This window comes from Nannobrachium achirus (genome assembly GCF_963921795.1).
Source record: "Nannobrachium achirus genome assembly, chromosome: 4".
Taxonomy (NCBI): domain Eukaryota; kingdom Metazoa; phylum Chordata; class Actinopteri; order Myctophiformes; family Myctophidae; genus Nannobrachium; species Nannobrachium achirus.
Window position 1 is genome coordinate 26,917,170 of NC_137813.1, and position 21,382 is coordinate 26,938,551.

A 21,382-nucleotide genomic window follows, 5' to 3' on the forward strand; every position below is an offset into this window, starting at 1 on the left:
GCCCACCCATCTGACCACCAACGCTTTTGAGAGCTTCAAGTGGGCCCTGATCCAGAATAAGGTTGAGAACCACTGTTCTAGTTGGCTGGCTAGCCAAACGGATGCTTTGATTGATGTCTGGCTGGCCTGAAGGGATAGAAAATAGTATGAATAAACAAATAACACAGCAATGTGAAAAACTGTTCTGCTGCTGTGCGTAATTTGTGTATATCTGTGCATGTGTGCATGTCTGTGTCTGATGTAGGCCTATGTCTGCGCATGTACATGTTCTTAGATATGTAGTACACATATCTTTTTGTGTGCGTGCGTGCGCACGTGTGTTTGTGTGATCAGATCAGCCTATCCATAGATAAATGTGAATCCGCTCACTCGCTAAGTGGGGGAAAATAGAAAGCCATTTCCTTCACAGAGCACAGTGGCGGGGCTAAGTGAATCGTCAATGAATGTGCGATGACTGCTGACAGTGATTTCCACTGCGGTTCCAGTGTGTGGGTGTGTGCATGGGTATGTGTGTTGTGTGTGTGTCGCTCCGAGACATGATTGTTATCAGTGAACAGTGTACTGTGCTCTGTAAACCCATGTGTTTGCAATAATGCATTTGCTCTCATGGGACAAAGAGACGGGAGAGTAATGTAAGCCCTCTGGGCTCATGGTATCGGCATTGGGCAAAGTTTTTTACAGTGAATGTTGTCAGTGCTGTAAAGTAATAGTATATATTACTCAAGTATTGTACTTAAGTACAATTTTGTTATTTTGGTCTACTTCAGTATTTCCAGTTTCCAATAATTTTACTTCTACTCCACTACATCTCAGAAGCAAATATTGCACCTTTTTCCTCCTCTGCATTCATTTGAAAACTTCAGTTATAGTTACTTTGTAGATTTGGATTATTATTACAAAACATACATTAACCACGTGCAACGCAACACATTGTGAGCTTGTTGTAGATCTGCTATTTTCAAAAGATTGTTATACAGTTGAAAACTTGAAATGGGACATTCTGCATAATGAGTACTTTCTACGTTTGGTACTTAAAATACATTTTGATGCCAATACCTTTGTACTTTTACTCAGGTACATTTTGAATTCAGAACTTTTACTTGTAACAGAGTATTTCTACATTGCATTACTGATACTTTTGCTTGAGTAAAGACATTTGGTTCTTTATCCACCACTGAATGTTGTACTCACACCGTGAGTGGTCATTTTTAGCCATCCTGGCGAGTCGTAGCGAGCCCTCTGGCCTATATTGTGAATACTTATTCACGATCAACCCCTTGCTCAACCAACTGTAGGGCTCTATATATTAATAGTCAATTGTTAGGGTCAATGAAAAACAACAGAGGGGAGATTTTTCTTAACCACTTACTGTAAGTCCTATTATACTTCATTTTATGACAAATATAGCGGAAATAGCAACAAACTCAAAACACGTTGCGATGCGCTAGAACTACAGTATGAGCTTGTACACTTTTTTTACCTTGTAAATTGATATATTTTCATTTATTTTTTATGATATAAAAAAAGCCTAAAATAGGAATTCTAGGGTTAATGTGGTCAACATCAGTACCTTATCTTTTGCTGAACTGACGCCGCTGGTTAGTTGAAAACGAGCTTGTAGATGTCTTGACCAAAAAGTAACTCCCCCCTTCCGCCTGCTTGTCTTTCAGATCCGGCCCGGGTTGCCATGACGAACGAGGAGTGTCCCGTGCCGCTGGGGGGCGTGTCCCCGGCGGCGGGGGCGGGGCTGCAGTGCGAGGACTGCGGCGACTCGGCACAGTCTGACGACATCATCGAGGAGGTGGGGCCGTGCGACGACGACGACGACGACGTCAGCATCGGCAGCGACCTGAGCGCCCTGGTGGTGCCGTTCCCTGAGCTGGCGCCCGTGGTCTTCTTCTGCCTCAAGCAGACCACCTGCCCTCGCAGCTGGTGCATCCGCATGGTCTCCAGCCCATATCCTTTACTACTGCACCGCGACAGCAACTTTGGATTTTAGTTTCAGTCATAGTCTCTGTCAGTCATAATCTACAGTTGATTCTGTCGACTAAAATGTATTTTGGCGGGCCTTGATGGCGTCATAATGGCAGATTTTACTCTTGGTTTCACGCTGAAAATAGCCAATCAACAATCACAACGCTGCGACACGTTGTGAGCATGTATACCTGCTATTTTCAGAGCGCAACAACCGAGCGCAATCAAACATAAATGACTTGTCTTTTAGTTCTACTGGTTCTCTTCTCCACTAGTCCCTCCCTAACATTTTAGTCTAGTTTTTATGTGTTGACCAAATTGTCAACGTGAAAAACGTAGTCAATGAACATTTTCCGTCATAGTTTTAGTCTACGGAATCAACACTACTGCTACTCTCACCCCTAACCCTCTCTCTCTCCTACGCTTGCCACTGTTTCCATCATCTCTTTCATTTCTGTATGTGAAGCCTGGAAGTCTTCATCCTACACAAGAAAATACTCAGCGTTCATTTATCCATTTTTAGAGTGACTTTGGGCACTGCTCATGGGCCCATTTGGTTACATTTGTACACTCAAAGAGTTAACCTCTTGAACACCACTTGAAAGTTGAGGACAGCATCAGGGGCATGATAAGAGGATGAGTGGGGAAAGCAAGATGAAAGGGTGTCAAGGAGCTATTAGAGGAGGGAAGAGAGGGAAGAGGCTGAATGAATGAATATCTCAAAAGGACCTGTCAGTGAAATCCGACAAGGTGACCTGACTGTAACTACTGTACACAGTTCCGCTTCTAGGACTCAAGTGGCCCTATGCAAGATTATTTTAGGTGGCCCCCCACTGACGGATGCGCGCTTCCGTCAATGGGGGGCCACCTAAAATAATCTGCTAGCACCAGATCGAAAATTTCTTTTTGGAGGCATATTGACTTGCTCATGAACCAAGTAAAGGCAGCCAGGCTTGAGTGAAGTTGGGGATTATGGGGAAGGAGGAAGGGGGAGGGCATATTAAAATAATAACACTAGTTTTTTGGATAGGGGATACATGACATAATGTAACAATATGTTTAAAAAAAATCTTCTTCCTGTGATGGTTGTGGCCCTAAGCAAATGCTTATATTGATTATGCCAAGAACCGGCACTGACTGTACAATAAATGACTTCAAACAACTGCCAAATCTGCCAGACACATAATTATACTCTCACCTTTTGCAAAGCATGAGCGCGACCACAAATGTACCTAGAATTGTAAGGTCCTTGACATATAGAGTCACATAACTCTATTAGGTCACTGATTTACACTTAAAGGTCTGCAACACATAGATTTTTCCATACCAAAAGGACCTTAAAGGACACTTTGAGGCTCATTTTTGCTGCTCCCATGCGTGCATTAATCTCCTCTCTTCCTCCTGGTCCCTCTTTGTCACTCAGTCACCTCTAATCACTCATCCTGTGCCCTCTCCTATCCGTCTTAGTCTCATCTATGGCCATGTGCACCTTTTTACTGTGCCCGTTCAGCCCCATTTCCTCCCTCCTCTGGCCTTTTGACATCCTTTCATCCTGCTCTCCTAACTCATCCTCTTATCTCGCCACCGGCACTGTCCTCACCTTCCAACCGCCCTCATCCCACTTTTCAGAGTCTGCTATCTTACCTCCAACTCTGTTGTTTTGCCCTTTGACTTTTTTTTGGTTTAATTTAGTCACTATGCCATTCCCTTCCTTTCCCCACTCCCCTGTTCATTTCCTGTAACCAGAGTCGACTCCAAAGTATGGTAAGTCCAATTTATTTATGCCTCTTACTCTGACTGCACACGATGGCCGAGGCTTCCCTGCCTCTGTGATGCGTACATGTATGTGTATTTGTGGGCAGAAACATGCATTCTGCCCCGATTCTCTAACATTGCAGTTACCTTGTGTATTCGGCAGGTCGGGTGTGAACCACCTTGTTTATTTGGCAGGTCGGTTATGAGTTTTGTGACTAAGTCAGCAGAAGGCAGGGAGTTGCCAACTCAAGTTGTTGTCCCTGTGTTACAAAACCATTGATCTGAAGAAATGTGTACAGTATATTGTGGTTGTCGGGTGGAAACCTTGTATGTCTAAAACCGTTCGTTTTGTATTTATCATTTTAAAAAGGATTTAGAATAGTGAAAACAGCCGATCTACAAGCACACAATGCCTGCGATGTGTGAAACTTGGAGATACGAGGTTTCTGCCCGACAGTGACGATAAAGCACATTATACAACATAATACTGTAAACAAAGAGGATTTAGCAGTGTAGACACTACACAGTCAAATCTTGAGTGTCAAATTAACACATTTACAGTGTAGTTTCTATGCCATAGGTTATTTTCATCCAGCAATAGACTGGCTATAATCTATAATCAGTATCACAGTATTTACATTATATTGATATTGATGTTGATGACACATTGCAGATTGAAGTCATGTGAAACTCACTTTGACCAAGGCGTGCAGTACACAGCTTTATAGACAGACACTATCTCATCTCATCTTTTGTGAAGCTGAGAAGAGGGATATGGTTGGATGGAGTGACTGTCTCACTGAATTGATTCGTTGTGGTTGACGATGTCGGGACTTGACAGCACTCGTAGCAGCCACAAGTCCATAGACTCACTGAGGCCCCGGTTTCAAAATGTTATATGGACAGAAAATGATGCAACTGATGTGTTTGTGACTTGAATCCTGTGTGTGTGTGGTTGCGATATGGAATGCTGTGGTTAACTATGGTTAAATATTGTAGTGCAGGGAACTGCAACAACCACAATCTTGTGGCAGATTTAGACAGGACCCCGCTAGGTAGCCCCTACAAATATAATAATTGCTGCATAATTCTAGCATTTGTTAATCAGACCCATTCTACTGTGTGGGATTGATGTTTCTCCTGTGAAATGGCGCCCCTTAAGGTAGCATTTTTCTATGAAACACACCATTGCATGTGACAGCCTCACAGTGTAAACAAAGCGATGCAACTTGACCAGTGGAGAAACGCAAAGTTTGGATTTTATTAGAATGCACAAGATAATGGACATACACATAACACTTTTCCCTGTTAGAACGTCCCTATGCAACTTGCCGACAGCAAAGGTAAGACCTTATGTGTTTGAGAGATTGATAAATATATATATATATATATTAAAGCAGGGGTCCTTGAGGGAGTTCCAGGGAGTCCCCAGCTAAATGAGAGTAACCAAATGGACCCTTATGTAACTTAGAGAGTTTGCTAATCAGTGGCGTCAGTTCAGAAAAAGCTAAGGTATGGCAACATGACTGGTGTCTTGCACACACGCGCAAGACACCAATCATGTTGCCATACCTTAGCAACAGGCATGATATATTTATTTCAAGAAGTACATTCTATTTTCCCACCCGTTTCTACGGTTTCTTGGGCTGGATATGGCAGCCTGGAATGGTTGTTCAAGTGCAGCTAAACTTGGCATGTTAGTAAATATGCCACAATTAACAATAATGCATTGCACCTGTGCAGCTGACCTGCGGAACCTGGGCATATACCATTCTGTCAAGATGGGGAGAATACAAGTGTGGAGAATATAATTATAATACCTTGTTAAAGTGACCATTTTGTTAAATTTTGCTTTTGTAGTTATTTTACTGTTATTTAACAACATTACCAGAACAGATAGACAAAGAGACATTCATGGATTTATATTTAAAAGTAACACACTTTTATTTTCCCCCCTGGGCCCAGGGTATGGCAGCTGCATACCCCTGCCATACCCAATTGACGCCCCTGTTGCTAATGGAACCAAATGGACCCTAATATGGGTATGTAACTACTCAGAGAGTCTTCTAATGGAACCAAATGGACCCTAATATGGGTATGTAACTACTCAGAGAGTCTTCTAATGGAACCAAATGGAGCCTAATATGGGTATGTAACTCAGAGAGCGTACTAATGGAACCAAATGGACTCTAATGGAAACAAATAGTGGGGACATTGCGCTGAATCCCAATCTCGCCTGGGGCGCTAACTAGGCCAGGACCGGTGTGGGGACCCCCAAATATTTGTTTTTGTAGTGTTCTCCAAGCATCTGCTCCACAGGCTGTGTGTGTGTGTGTGTGTGTGTGTGTGTGTGTGTGTGTGTGTGTGTGTGTGTGTGTGTGTGTGTGTGTGTGTGTGTGTGTGTGTGTGTGTGTGTGTGTGTGTGTGTGTGTGTGTGTGTGTTCTCAATCTGTTCCTGTTGTGCAACAGTGCCACATCTGGTCAGCCAATGGTATTGCAGTTGCTCAGCCTAACAGGGACAGACAGACAGACAGACAGACGGACAAAGCGAAACATTGGGAGGCGGCTTCACCGCTCCAAAAATATATCCTATTGTAGGCAGACAAAAACCAGGAGGGCCATAACTATCAGCCTATTTTCTATTTTCCTTTTGGATTTTCTCTTTGATGTTTTTAAGTGAGATTTCACACTGCATCCTTATGGCAAAGCTAATGCCTGCCACTATCTGCTGCTCCCCTGGCTGTGGGCTACATGCTGGGCTCGTTTGTGCACACACACGAGGAAGGGCTCACGCACACACGCACACAGGCACACACCAAATCTTGTTTCACAAAGCCAAGCTTCCAATGCATGCCATTGGTAGTGGTGGTGGCTCAGACCGTAAGCATGTTAGATGTGGAGAGAGACGCAATTCCATTGTGTGTGTGTGTGTGTGTGTGTGTGTGTGTGTGTGTGTGTGTGTGTGTGTGTGTGTGTGTGTGTGTGTGTGTGTGTGTGTGTGTGTGTGTGTGTGTGTGTGTGTGTGTGTGTGTGTGTGTGTGTGTGTTTGTGTGTGCGAGAAAGAGGCGATTTTAGGGTGTTTTTTTTCTTCCTGTTGTTGAATCGGGGGGTGGGGGGGGGGCATGGGCTCACACACACAGACACTCTGGTTTGTGCCCATTTGACAGCATGTGAGCAGTTGCACTAGATTAATCAGCTTTCACTGACAGTAATGAGAGAAGTTGAAACATAATGATTTAATTAGCCATCAACAAATAACACACTCACGCGTGACCGCGCGTGCGCACACACACACACACACACACACACACACACACACACACACACACACACACACACACACACACACACAGACACACAGGCACACACATTGTCATTAGGTCAGCAGTTTGGGTAATGAGGACTGGTGGTGCTGTTGCAGTTGGAAAAGCTGAGATATTGAGGCTCTGTATGTGTCTATTTGTGTGCTGTTTTTGTGTGTGCGCATTGACCAAATCACAATACACACAACTTGATTTGCGAATCTTGTCTTGCCTGTCTGTCTGTCTGTCTGTCTGTCTGTCTGTCTGTCTGTCTGTCTGTCTGTCTGTATATCTGTAAGTCTGTCCATCTTATCTTTATTTTAATGAATACAATTTAATTTTGTCCAATCTGCAGAGAGCATGGTAATACAATATACTGTAACTTATACAATTGAGGTGGTTGTACTGTATGTGTCTCCCCACTCTTCTATTGAGACATTTAGATTGTGCCAAAGGTAGGCTCTATCAGCTCAATAGTAAAAATGTCTGCAATTGCGGTGGAAACCAGGTTCAAATCCGAGGTAGAGGAAAGTTACATTACATAACAATTGCATTGTCCTCTTGGTACTTATTGTCATAATGCAATTGCTCAAAATCAGACAATCAGCATTATTTGTTTAGACCCCAAGGTCCATTAATATAAACATAAACACAAATTCACATCCATAGAGGAAGTGGTTGCTATCCTAGTTGCTATCCTAGTTGATCCTAGTTGCTATCCTGTTACATGGCCGCCACCCAGACTGTGTCATTGTCACCACTTACCTATCTGTCATTTCAAATTAACCACTTAAACCCCACCATCCATATTCTGGGTGAACATTAGCCAACAAATATAAACTCATTGTGAAGAAATGTGTTGTAGGCGAAAAAAGCGACCCAAGCACAGGTGGTTAAAAGCCCACAATTCACCCTTTGTCAAGTTCCGCCCGTTGTTCCATCCCTCTTCACACCCATTGTCTTGGTGGGACACTCGTGGGGCACTCTATCCACTACCATTTTAATTTAGTTGCTTCGTATTGTTATTCTGTGTGTTCAATTCAATGGAGCTGCTCAGTGGCAGTATATTGACTCAGCATGTTTTTAAAGTTATACCATGTAACTTTTTTTATAAAACAAATCTTAAAATTGTCCTAACTGTTAAATCGCTAAAGTTTTAGAACCCCCACTCCGTTATTTTCAGCTTCTAAAGCCTTCTCTTTATATGTTTTCTATGATCCCTACCGGGGACCGGTTTTCGTGGCAAAATGACGTCATCATACTACCGGCCAATCACAGCGAGGGTTATACACTGCCGGCCAATCACAGCGCATCTTGGAGTGGGGTCGCTAGGGCGGCCATATTTGTAGTCTCCCGCGTGTCTCTATACTCGGGTGCACGGTGAAGCATGGGTGAAGGAGTGTATCTCCGGAATGGCTGAACGCACAGGAACCAGGGACCCCTCAAAAGATAGATCTCGGCGAGGTGGAGGCAGACGCGAAAGAACCGAAAAACGTCCGAAAGACGCGGACGCGACCGAGGTTTGCTATAGAGCTACTGACCACAAGTTGAGCAACTTACACAGTATAGCTTTAAATGTTTTTATTTCTCCAAAAATTATGTTTTAGCAAAAAAAAGGCGGAACCAGGGTGGGACAAGGCAGATAGAGCCTGCTGGTTGGTCAGTCAAGGACCAACCAGAAGGCTAATAAAGGGTGAATTGAGCATAACACAATGAACTAAAAATATATATTTAATTTGCATTGTGGTCCAGCCGAATACTGTACTAGCTTTGGCCTAGGGTCGATTCATACTCTTTATTAGGCTCTAAAAGTGGAGTATGAATCAGTATGAATCGACCCCTAGTCTTGTTTACTCAGGCCAAATACTTCATTATGGCATATTGGTGATGACGTCCAGAAAAGTCTGCAGACTGCACTTTGTTGTACGTGTGACATTGAGAGTCATGTTGAGTCTGATGCTCCATTCATTATGCAGCTTGGTAATTACAGCTTATTTTCTTGTTCCATCCCATTGATCCTCAAAGGAAGGAATGCTGTTTTGGTTGTCTCGTTTATCTTGCCCCCCTCTCAACATGCAGGTCAAAGTGCAGGGTCATCAGCTGCATGGCTGCTGGAATTCTTTGTCTTAATTAAGGACAATTCCTGCTGTGCTGTACGTTTTGTAAATGCTCATCACGAAACTGCATCCTACCAGTTGAGTCTGGAGTAGCTATAAGCTAAGAAAGGCCTCATTTCATCATGATACAATGGTATTGTGCAGCAATATATATTTTATTCTTTCCTTTTTGAGCGGTGGTCACACCGTCTCCATAGCGTGGCCGTGTGTGTGTCTCCGTGTATCCGTGTATGTGTCCGTGTATGTGGGTGGGTGGGTCTGTATGTAGCCTCAAGCCTGTGGTGTAGTACCTTTTAGGGCCACACATGTTAAGGGAGGGGCGCTGTTTTCAGGCCAGGCCAGGCCAGGCACACACACACACACGCACGCACACACACACACACACACACACAGGGAGGAAGGGGGAAGGGGGGAGGGGGGGGGGGGGTGGGGGGGGTAAACCACCGCTCAGTTCACACGGGTGTGATTTTTTTTTTACTTACGGTAGGTAAATACTGCAATGTAGAAATACTCTGTAAGGGTACGGTCACACCAACCTACCTATGAGAGGGGATTCCTGATTCCGCCAATGTGCTCATAATGTGTCGCATCGGGACGTATTGTGAGCTTGTAGATCGGCTATTTTCAATTGGCCAAAATGTATAGGGGTAATGTATTTTTTCGTAATAATAATCAATATACAAAGTAGCTAGAAATACCTCAAAATTGTACTTAAGTACAGTACTTAAGTAAATGCACTTTACTTTCCACCACGGTTGTGCAGGCAATCAGAGTTTGATGTCTGAAGTTTATCTATACAGTATGTATATGTCTCTACAATGCATACTGTAGCCTACATCCACAGATACTGTATGTCACTTTTAGCTTGTCTTGTGTGTGCACGTGTGCGTGCCTGCGTCCGTCCGTCCGTGCGTGTGTGTGTGTGTGAGTGTGTGTGTCTGTCTGTGTGTTTGAACACTTTTGACATTACAGATCAATAGCTCTGTCTACCACTCCTGACTAACTGTGAGGCACACACACACACACACACACACACACACACACACACACGCACACACACGCACACACATGCGTGTGCGTCGCTGCTCTCCCACGCTCGCCTGCAGCAAAACACCTGCAGCACCTCTATATATCACTCCCTACGTACTCTCTCTCTCTCTCTCCCTCTCTCTCTCTCCCCCCCCCTCCCCCCTCCCCCTCTCTGCTGCAGCTATCTACCTGCTGTCTGAACAGTGCTAGATCAGCCACCTTCCCTGTCACTGTGTTCTGCGTTTTGACAAACAGTTGTTTGGTGAGGCTGACGGGAGGACTGCGGTGCGTTGATATCATGCTCCCTGCTCTCACTAATGAGCGACAGGGCTTTATGGGATGTCGAGGAGGCTGCCTCCTCCCTTTCCCTCACGCAAACCTGTCATCCGCCTGCTCTTCTACCCATGCTTCCCTTCGCTCTTGTCGTTGTCGGGTGGAAACCTTGTATGTCCAAAACCGTTCGCTTTGATTTTATCGTTTTAAAAATCTGTGTTGTAAAAAGTACTCGTATTCGTTACTTAAAGGCCCGCTGACACGCCCTGAAATTATAATAGAATGATACAGTAGGTCACGTGGTCTCTCTGAAAATGGTCTGAAACAGTCTGAAGCTCATGTCACAGTGTAATCTGCCCCTCGCCCCTCAACAACAGCTGACCAGTACAGTAAGTATTCTAAGTACAGTCAATTAATTTGATTGGCTTATAATTGCCTTAAGTAAAAGTATCAGTACTGCAATATAGAAATACTCCGTTACAAGTAAAAGTACAAAAGTATTGGTATAAAACTTTACTCAAATTACCCAAAGTAAAAGTACAAAATGTTTGAAAATAGCAGATCTACAAGCTCACAACGCGTTGCGATACGTTGTGAGCTTGTAAATCGGCTATTTTCAAATAGCCAAGGTATAAAATAAGTCTAAAGTGGATCAATGTATATTTTATAATATTATAATTTGTATCTGCAAAGTAACTAGTCACTAAAGTTTTCAAATAATTGTAGTGGAGTAAAAGTACAATATTTGGATCCGAGATGTAGTGGAGTAGAAGTAAAAGTATTGGAAATTGGAAATACTCAAGTAAAGTACAAATACCTCAACATTGTACTTGAGTACAGTACTTAAAGGTGTATTCAGTGATAATGAAAGTGGCCGGGGGTCATCTTGTCCCTTACTGGCCTTACAGCGTGGAAATGTTTTTTATAGATTTTTTACACCATTATAATGTTCTCGTTTTGATCATTAGACCCAATCACTGAATATCAGTAGGCCTGGCTGGCCACCTCTGAAAACCGAATCTAGCTATGCTCATAACACGGGCCATGGTGGAAGTCCTTATATGGTCAGCACACATTCTAGTGAGGAGAATGAATGGAAAATTTACCAATTAAATTTGTATTTGAATGAAATACAATCACTGAATATACCTTTAAGTAAATGTACTTCATTACTTTACACCACTGTTACAAATGGTTCAAAAATAGTGAAAATAGCTGATCTACAAGCACACAACGCCTCACACAGCGAGGCGGTGTGTGCTTGTAGATCAGCTATTTTTCACTAGGTTTGTGCGACAGTGTTGTATGGTGAAGCAGGGCTTTACAAAAGAAAAGTCACAAATTTGAAACTTGGAGATATGAGGTTTCTGCCCAACGGCGACGCTCTGCTTCTCTGTCTCTCTCTCTCTGTCTCTCTCTCTCTCTCTCTGTCTCTCTCTCTCTCTCTCTCTCTCTCTCTCTCTCTCTCTCTTTCCTCTTGAATCCCTCGTTACCTGCTCTATTCCTCCCCGGCATCTCTCTCATGCCCTTTTCTCACGCTCCCCTCTTCTCCTCCTCCACCCCTCCATCTCGCCATCTATCCATCGTTAATTCCTCTCTCGCCCCTTCTCTGCATTTCTTTGTGTGTGCGTCTGTGTAATGTATATATACTGTATATACCGTGAAAGCATTCAGTGTACAGTCACTGTTGGGTAGAAACCTTGTATCTGCACATTTCAACTTCTCAAGTATTTTTTGTAAATGAATGCCCTACTTTGTTGTACAACAGCGTTGTATTGCTGATCTATTGATGTAGATCAGTTACATTCATAAAAAAAAGCTAAAGTAGCGAAAATATTTCTGCTATTTCTGCAACATTTTGAACGTGAAAGTGGAAAGTATTAACAAGGGCCTGGGACTAAATAACATTGGACAGCTTTGGACACACAAGGATCCACCCAACAACAGGAATATCATAAACTAGAAAGGTGCAATTCTGGGAAATTGCTGTGGACACGAGGAATCCACTGGGAAATTAATTCCAACTTGCCATTATATATTACGGTATATATACAGTATACAGTATTGTGATGTCATGTGAAGCATGACAACAGTGACAACAGGGTGTGAAGCATGACCAAACCAAGCAAGGTTACACACATATAGAGACTGAGATGTATAGAACATATATTATACTGTATATAATAATAATATAAGTTAAAATACAGGGTTAATACAATCTAGTATGTGTCTACTATGTACCCACGTGTGCAGCTGTGCACGTGTGCACGCGCGCACACAAACAGCTCTACCGGCACTGTCTGGCTGATAGATAATGAAAATCATTACCTCTAGATATCCAGACACTGACTGGGACGGGACTGATTATGGGCAAACTGGTACAGTAGTCTGGTACAGTAGACTGCCTTAAGTGCCATCTATGTATGTTGCATCATAAAGACCAGCTGTTTTCGCTGTGTAGTTGTTGGCGTTGCTGTTGTTACTTCTTAATTGGCTCTCTTCTTCTCTGGCGATGCTTCTTGCTCGGTCGCTCCCACTAATCCTGCAATTATGCGTTGATCTGTATGCTGGGTAAGCAGGTTTTAAACACACCACTGCACTCAGTCACTGGATCGTCCACTACACTTCAGAGAGGAAACGATCCGCTTGGGAATCTGCATTATGCAAGGTGCAGAGAAAGTGATCGATGGGTATCTACAGACTCCCGTCCTCTCCTGACCCACACCCATCATCATTACCAGTGATGAAGACAATGCTCTCTCTCTCTCTCTCTCTCTCTCTCTCTCTCTCTCTCTCTCTCTCTCTCTCTCTCTCTGATCCTTTCTTACACCCGATCGTCCATGTTTCCGCTCTACATTTCGCCCTCGCGTCTGATTTTTACTCGTTGCACGCCGGTGTCCACACACTGAAAATCAGGGAATCTACAAGCTCACAACGCATCGTCTATTTTCAGTGCCAGATCCAACCAAGTAAATCAGGCTTTGTTCCACCATATCGTCGTTGTCAGGTGGAAACCTTGTATGTCCAAAACCGTTCGTTTTGTATTAATCATTTTTAAAATTATTTAAACTAGCGAAAATAGCCGATCTTCAAGCACACAACGCCTTGTGTGCTAGTAGATCTGCTATTTTCTCTAGTCTTGTGCACAGTCGTGTATGATGAAGCAGGGCTTTACTTTACGGAAAAAAACGTACACACAAACTTGGAAATACAAGGTTTCTGCCCACCAGTGACGATATGGTTGGTGCTATTAGTGTGGCTTGGTTTTCCTGTTGAGTAGCATCGATGCCAACAGCCATCACTCTCCTCCTCTTACGTTATATCTCTTGCCCTCTCCTTCTCGCTCTCGCTCTGGCTCTCTGTCGTTGTCTCTGATTGGCTTGCGCAGTGTTCTCGAAGAGTGACCGACCTCCGTGGCCCATGATCCTCTCTGGCCCTGACAGCTTGTTATCTCCGTGGTGAAGGATGGCCGCTCCTCGCTCCTAACTACTGCAGGGGATAAAGCACACACCTGGGACGTGATGCACCCCTCTTTCTCTCTCTCTCTCTCTCTCTCTCTCTCTCTCTCTCTCTCTCTCTCTCTCTCTCCATCCCTCCCTCTCAGTAATTTTTCTTTCTCTTTCTTTGTCTCCCTCTCCGCTTTCGTTCCCCCCTACTCTTTTGTTTTCTGTGTTTCTGTTATCTTTCTCTCCCTCCCTCCCTCCCTCGATCTCTTTCTTCAGCGTTAATTAGTGTGCGTGCATGCGTGTGTGGGTACACGTGCATGCGTGGAGGGTGAGGGTGGAGGTGGAGGTGGGTGTGCTTGTTTTCCATAAAAGAACATCTGATGTCGCAGTCTGTCGTTTCTCATTTTCTAATCATTGGTCTATTTGGTGTGCATAGACCATAATACAACATTGGTCTCCATAATGTAATTGTTTCACTTTATTGTATTTGTATTAGAATAATGTAATCTTTTACTCAATTGAAAGGTAACTAGAAAGGGGCACTCCACAGAGCGCATATCTCCGCCAGGTTAGCCAGGGCTGTGTAAGTCGGCAGGACTAGAAAAAGCTGCAGGACATACATTATGGAGGTATATGACATAACATGGTGTGCATGTTTCACATTTATGGGTTGATTGAGTGTCGCTTTCATGATACAAGTACTTTTTTAGTAAGAAATATGCCCCTCCCACCAATTCTGTAAACAGTAGAGAAAATCAAGACCCTGTTTGATGTTCATTGTCACGTGACTCCTGAGATCATTTGTACCTAATTTGTCTAGTCGGCGACCTGGCCAACTCGGAACAATGTAAATAGGGAATGAATGCCCCGCCCTTTAATGCAAACCCCATTATACCTGTTTTCATAGGACCCGTTTTGACCATCTGTCTGCCTGTGTCCATTTATGCCCATATATGGAGATATCTGTATCTGTCTGTCTGTCTGTCGGCGTCCATTTTATGTCCATATATGGAGATCACTGCAGTTATAGTTCTGGGTCCATTTTATGCCCATATATGGAGTATCTGTCTGTGCCTCCAACTGTGTTGCAGACACAGTGCCGGTTCCCCCTTTAATGCAAACCTCATTCGGGCGGCCCAGCGTCTAGTCGGCGACCTGGCCAACTCGGAACAATGTAAATAGGGAATGAATGCCCCGCCCTTTAATGCAAACCCCATTACACGCAGACACGCAGAGACTTCTCGCATTTATAGATAGATAATACTAATTTCGTGGATGGGAGAAGCTAGGGTACCCGTGGCAAAATGGAGAGAGATCGGTTGAATTATTTTGAATACAATGTCAGCGGGAGTGTTGTAAATGCATTCAATCATGACCAATCAAATGACTGCTTTTCATTAGCTACGGGTACCTCTCAGAGAAGTGCACTGTGCTAAGTGCAACAGCACAGTGGTGCTAGTGTCATGGAACAAAGTCCTCCACAAAGGCCTCCATAATGCACATTTTCCTAAAACCAAGCTGCTGGTGTCCCTATGCAGGATGTAGCCTACAACGTCTTCAAACAAATCTGTACATCAAACACGTGTCCAGCAGCAGATCATGTAGGAATAACTTGCAAAAATGCAGTTAATACATCTGGCACTGGTCCTATAATAAGAGTTTTTGAGTCAAACCCAATTCATAATTGGCAAATAGACTGCACTATGATGGGTTTGCACAAAATGACTGCTGAGTCTGCTTTGGTTGCTCTGTGGTTCTCAAAGTGGGCTTTGGGGACCATCAGAGGAGAGGTGCCTTCAGGGGGTTCCAAGGGGTCCCCAGCCAAATGACTGATAGTTGGAACTCTGACTCTGAGAGTATACAAATGGAACCAAATAGAAAGTTTAACAACCACTGTACTACAGTATATACATGGCATAGGGATAAAAAGCATACCAGGTTGAGCAGACATCCACCTTGGAGATCTGCGCAGGCTGCAGTCAGACGCGGGCGGAAGGAGCGCTTGTTTTCTGTGATGAAGACTGAGGCGTGCCATCTCAGGCAACCTTGAGCCTCGCGAGACACCACCGAGCGAGTCGCCTAGTCGAGCGTTGCGACGATCGCATGAGCTCACTCAGCGCTGTTACAGAGTTATGTGCCGTTATGGACAGAATAGTAAATCTTCATCCCCCCGACCGCGCGGTCCAAGTGAACACAGCGGAACGCTCCCGACATCCGTTCCAGCCAATCACAAGCCGCGGATTCTAATTTATTCTGGCAGTAATAATTTAGTTGGCTATTCACAATGGCTTTTATTAAGAGAAACCAAAATGGATATTATGTCTTCATTGTTCTTTGTGTGTCATGGTGCAAATGTTTCCCCCCCAGCATCAGGGGTTTCACATCAAAGTGAAACAGACAAGCGTCACTATATAAAGACGGTTCGTGTGATCTTGGAGACGTCTTTCCGGGTTTGCCTCTGGGAAATAAAACACGCCAAAAATATAGCATTGGATGATTGTATGACTCATTCACTACACCCCAGTAGACCTCAGCCAAACAGGCCTGCGGCGGACGGCACAAGTCGAGGTCCTTGTTGACCCCACGATTGCAGGCACTGCATATTTGCAAATCTCTCATATCCGGTGCATGGCAAGTCCCCAAAATACCAACCACATGCTGGCGGGGAAAACACGCCACTTCACCTCCGCAAAATTGTCAATTCACCCATCTGCTGCATGCATGCCTCGGGCCAATACACCTGCCCAAAATAGGGCCCTTAGTCTTGTTAATTAGAACAGTTTTAGCGCTGAAACTGGATTCAGCTATACCGACAGCATTTCTGGCGAGCGTGACTATGGAGAGTCGCAAGACATAATGGTCTATGTAAAACTATAGACCTGTTTCTGTTTTAGATTCTGTAACACATTTTCTGCTGTACTTGTGCCATGAAATGTCTTCCCTCTTCTCTCTCTCTCTCTCTCTCTCTCTCTCTCTCTCTCTCCCCCCCCCCCCCCCCCCCCCCCCCCACACACACACACACACACAGGGAAATGAGCTATACTGTACACTGACTGAATTGGAAGAAAATGAGAAATGATACAGTAGAAAAATAATATGTCCCTACATGGACTTATATATAAAATAGAGTGATTCCCTGCAGATCGCCTTTCAAGCACTTCATTGCTCCATATTTGCGCTGATGTGGTGCCTATATAGCCTCTGGCACATGATATTCTCTCACAATGGTAAGCAGTGCGTGCACTGTATGTGAACTTTCTCTTTGATCCCCTACTGCACTGGTTCCCAAACAGTGGGTCGCGACCCATTTGTGAGTCACGGACCACTTTTTATGGGTCACGACTCGAGTAAAAATCACCTTTTCTTTTCTACGAAAATTAAACCGTATATTTCAAAGATTTCCCCTCATCATGTCAAATTATTTTGAGAAAATATTAAATAAATTGCGGCGCGAAGCGACGCGTTGTTTGAGCTTAGATCTGCTATTTTCACTAAACTAATTTCTCCTTTTGGGTCACAGGCTAAAAGGTTTGGGAACCACTGCCCTACTGTAGTATGTCACAGTGTTTCCCAAACGGTTGTGGCAAACTAAGACATGAGATTTAACAATTTAACAATTTAAATTTAACAAGATAATAATAGAAGAAATACCACTTACAACCTATTTGTTAACCAGAGTTCCCCAGAAGCCTACTTCCGCTCCCTTTACCTCAACACCAAATCTCGTCTGCAAAAATAGCAGAAGTATATCTGCTATTTTGGCCAAATGTTCGCCTCAGAATAGGGACACTAGTAGATAACACATGTAACAACACTTAGGCCTAATATAGTGTGACAGTATAGTGTACATATTATGTGTCTACTGTATATACAGTATATCGTCACTGTCGGGCAGAACATCTCCAAGTTTCACATTTGTATGTTTTTTTTTCTCGCAAAGTAAAGCCATGCTTCATCATACAAGACGCACAAAAGTAGTGAAAGCACACAACGCCTCGGCGTTGTGTGATTGTAGATCTGCTATTTTCACTAGTTTAGTTCATTTTTTAAACGATAAATACGAAACGAACGGTTTTGGACATACCAGGTTTCCACCCGACAACGTCGATATACTGTGTGTGTGTGTGTGTGTGTGTGTGTGTGTGTGTGTGTGTGTGTGTGTGTGTGTGTGTGTGTGTGTGTGTGTGTGTGTGTGTGTGTGTGTGTGTGTGTGTGTGTGTGTGTGTGTGTGTGTGTGTGTGTGTGTGTGTGTGCTCGTGCGTGCGTGCGTTGGTGCGTGGGTGCTTGGGTGCATGCGTGGTGTGTCGCGATGAACAACCCCCGGAAAGGGATTATGGATTATCTGGATATTGTATTTGTATTGCAGCTATAAGTGGGCTATAGATTAGCTTTAAAGGCACCACAGCTCTGAAATAGAATAACATTATCTAGATGCCTGGATGACATTATCCTAAGACTTGTGTTGCACTTAAATGTCTTACCGTATACAGTACAACGCATTCTGTAACAGCACTTTACACTCAACTGCCTGTTTGTTAGACCTATACTGTATAGTAGCCTTTTAGATAATTGTAAGCAAATACACATGCAAGGCCATCTGCCTGCACATAAGCAAAACACACAAGTACACACATACTAGGGCTGGGCAATATGACATTTTCATAATTATTTCATATGTACAGTATGTGTGTGTGTGTGTGTGTGTGTGTGTGTGTGTGTGTGTGTGTGTGTGTGTGTGTGTGTGTGTGTGTGTGTGTGTGTGTGTGTGTGTGTGTGTGTGTGTGTGTGTGTGTGTGTGTGTGTGTGTGTGTGTGTGTGTGTGTGTGCGTGCGTGCGTGCGTGCGTGCGTGCGTGCGTGTACAGTACATATATATAGCTAGCAGATCTCAAGCTTATTTTCACAATGTACTATGTACGCCACCACTGTACAACCAAGTATGGTTAATCAGACTAATCGATTTAGTTGATCATAACAAATCTGTATCAGAACTTTTTCATGTTGATTTGTTGAAAATAATAGTAAAACATTGCTTTTTCTTCGTTAAAGATTACGTCGGTTATTGGTTCTAAATGTTGGTTTTGATATATTTTCGGTTAATAACACGTAGGCCTACAGTACACACAAAAATACGCACAAATGTACATGCATTCACACATAACACATGTACAAACACACACACACACACACACACACACACACACACACACACACACACACACACACACACACACACACACACACACAGTAACTAGTGCACAATATATTTGTCTTTTTCTCTGACTGCGACTGTCGCCGCATTTTGCCATTCAATGTTTGTAGCCTCAATCAAAGTATGAAAGATGAATATCTCACTTTTTATGCTCAACTCAGCAAAAAAAAAAAAAAAAAAGAATATGGCTTTTGTACAAACTAGCTGGCTCCAGAGAAGATTTAATAAGTCATTTAACAGCTCCACCACCACTAACTGGGGTCTTTACTGCTTTGTTCGGTTCCATTGCTCATCTATAAGTGAGTCACTGCGCTGTAGTGAGCCATCAACTAACCTTTAAATCCACTGTCTCCAGATCAGACCTGAAATATGTGACAAATTATACAGAGGGGTACAGTATGTATGTAACGTAGGATACAATTATTGTATTTTATACAGTACCTTGAGGGTGGTTAACCTTTTCAGGCACATGAGCAATTATCCTTTTTCCAAGGTGCCGCAATCACCCGCTTTGTATTTACAGTTTTGGATTGAGATAGTATCAAACATAAATATCAAATGTAACCTAGACAGACTAAAGTTCCCAAAAGAAAATGTATGTTTGCAACTTTGCATTTGACTAGAAGCAGGGATAAAACATATCCCTACCGACGATAAAATTGATCAAAAACAAAGCAAATTGAACCTAGGTTAAACCCTGAGGAAAACAAAGAGAGAATACAAAATACCTGATACCGAGACTTGAATGCTATGAGGATGCACAGGCCAGACCTGGGGAAAGGACTACTGGGATGCCTTGGAGCAGTGTTTCTCAAACTTTCAAATTTCAAGGTCTCCCCCTTAACTCAAATGGAACTATATGATTTGGTTCCATTTGTACACTGTCAGAGTTACAGACTTGTTTGGATCAATTTAGACTCCCCTAAAGGAACCCACAGAGTGATCCATTTTCAGAACCAATGCCTTGGAGAACCCATGCCCGTACCCGTGCCCAAGGACGGTTCAGATGCACAAGTATTAAGTGACAGCTAATACAAGTTCAGAACAAGACTGAGAAAGAGATATTATTGAGACATATCCCCAGTTTCCACTACTGTCTGTCACCCAAATATGCTGTTTTTGTTGGATGCAATACTACAGAGATAACACTCATACTGTATCATCTCTGACTTACTCTTGGATCCGTCCTTGTCCAACCGGAGGAAGATTTACGTGTGGTATATAGACGCTATTGCCAGAGACTCTTGGCTCCAACAGAAGATATGGCCAAGCAGTGGAAGATAAACCAGAGTGGCATGCCCAATTGTCAACTGCGGTTGACAGAATGTTATGATGAATAGAAAGTAAGTAAGACAGGGGGATCATTCGCAAATAATATTCGAAAAACATTCAAAAAAATGTGTCTTTCCGCGATCGCCTGTAACCCTTCACACAAGCCGTGCAAGAGAGTGAGAGAGAAAGAGAGAGAAAGTGGGGAAAGAATAGCCACCATGAGTCAGGTAGCTAATGAGAGGGGGAAAGAAATCAAGGGTGTGAGTAAGAAATAGAAAGGAACATTGGTTCCTCTAGGTGAACAAGTGTGTCTAACACCTATTGTCATTAGGGTGTCATTCATTCAGACGGGTTTTTTAACCGATGTGAGTCATCTGACTCACTGCTCTCTGTGCGAATAATGATAGCTGAAAGATGGATTTTGTGTGTGTGTGTGTGTGTGTGTGTGTGTGTGTGTGTGTGTGTGTGTGTGTGTGTGTGTGTGTGTGTGTGTGTGTGTGTGGGTGTGGGTGTGGGTGCGCATGTACACATACAGGCACACATACAGTACTAGTGTGTCTGTGCATGCACAGTAATTGTGTAGGTCAGCGCATCACCAAGAACCTTATTGTTAGTCAATCAACAACAAGTTCTCGAGGAACTAGACTGCTAAGAAAAAGTACAGTATTTGCTACAAAGTTGTAAATAGTTGTAAAGAAACAGTAACATTGCTTTGCAGTTTACTTGAGGCCTTAAAATACTGTTGGATTTACAACCCTGGCTGTCCTCCTGCATAATCAGCTGAGCTTGAACCATATAGCTCCCCCCATGACTTCCCACAGTTGAAATTATAACTCCAGAATGAACTAATATAGAGAGGAAAAGGGCAGAATTAGTCACAGGCACTTACCCTCAAGTCACAGATGGATCCTGGCTGAGAGTGAACTGAATAACAACTGTCTAAGCGCGTTCATTTTGCCTCGCAAATGAACACTTGAAACAGGGGACTTATGAATAAACGCTTG

General features: G+C 43.4%; 1 protein-coding gene across 1 annotated transcript in view; it reads left to right on the forward strand.

The window, feature by feature from the left end:
- Positions 1 to 1,687: 1,687 nt before the first annotated feature.
- The window catches only part of cacna1ia (calcium voltage-gated channel subunit alpha1 Ia), a gene marked incomplete at both ends in the record, with an annotated part of 282,782 nt that continues 263,087 nt past the window's right edge, over positions 1,688 to 21,382 (forward strand). Inside the window, one exon of the mRNA XM_080723189.1 lies at positions 1,688 to 1,958. Coding sequence (XP_080579315.1) covers positions 1,688 to 1,958 — 271 coding nt within the window. The remainder of the gene's footprint in view (positions 1,959 to 21,382) is intronic.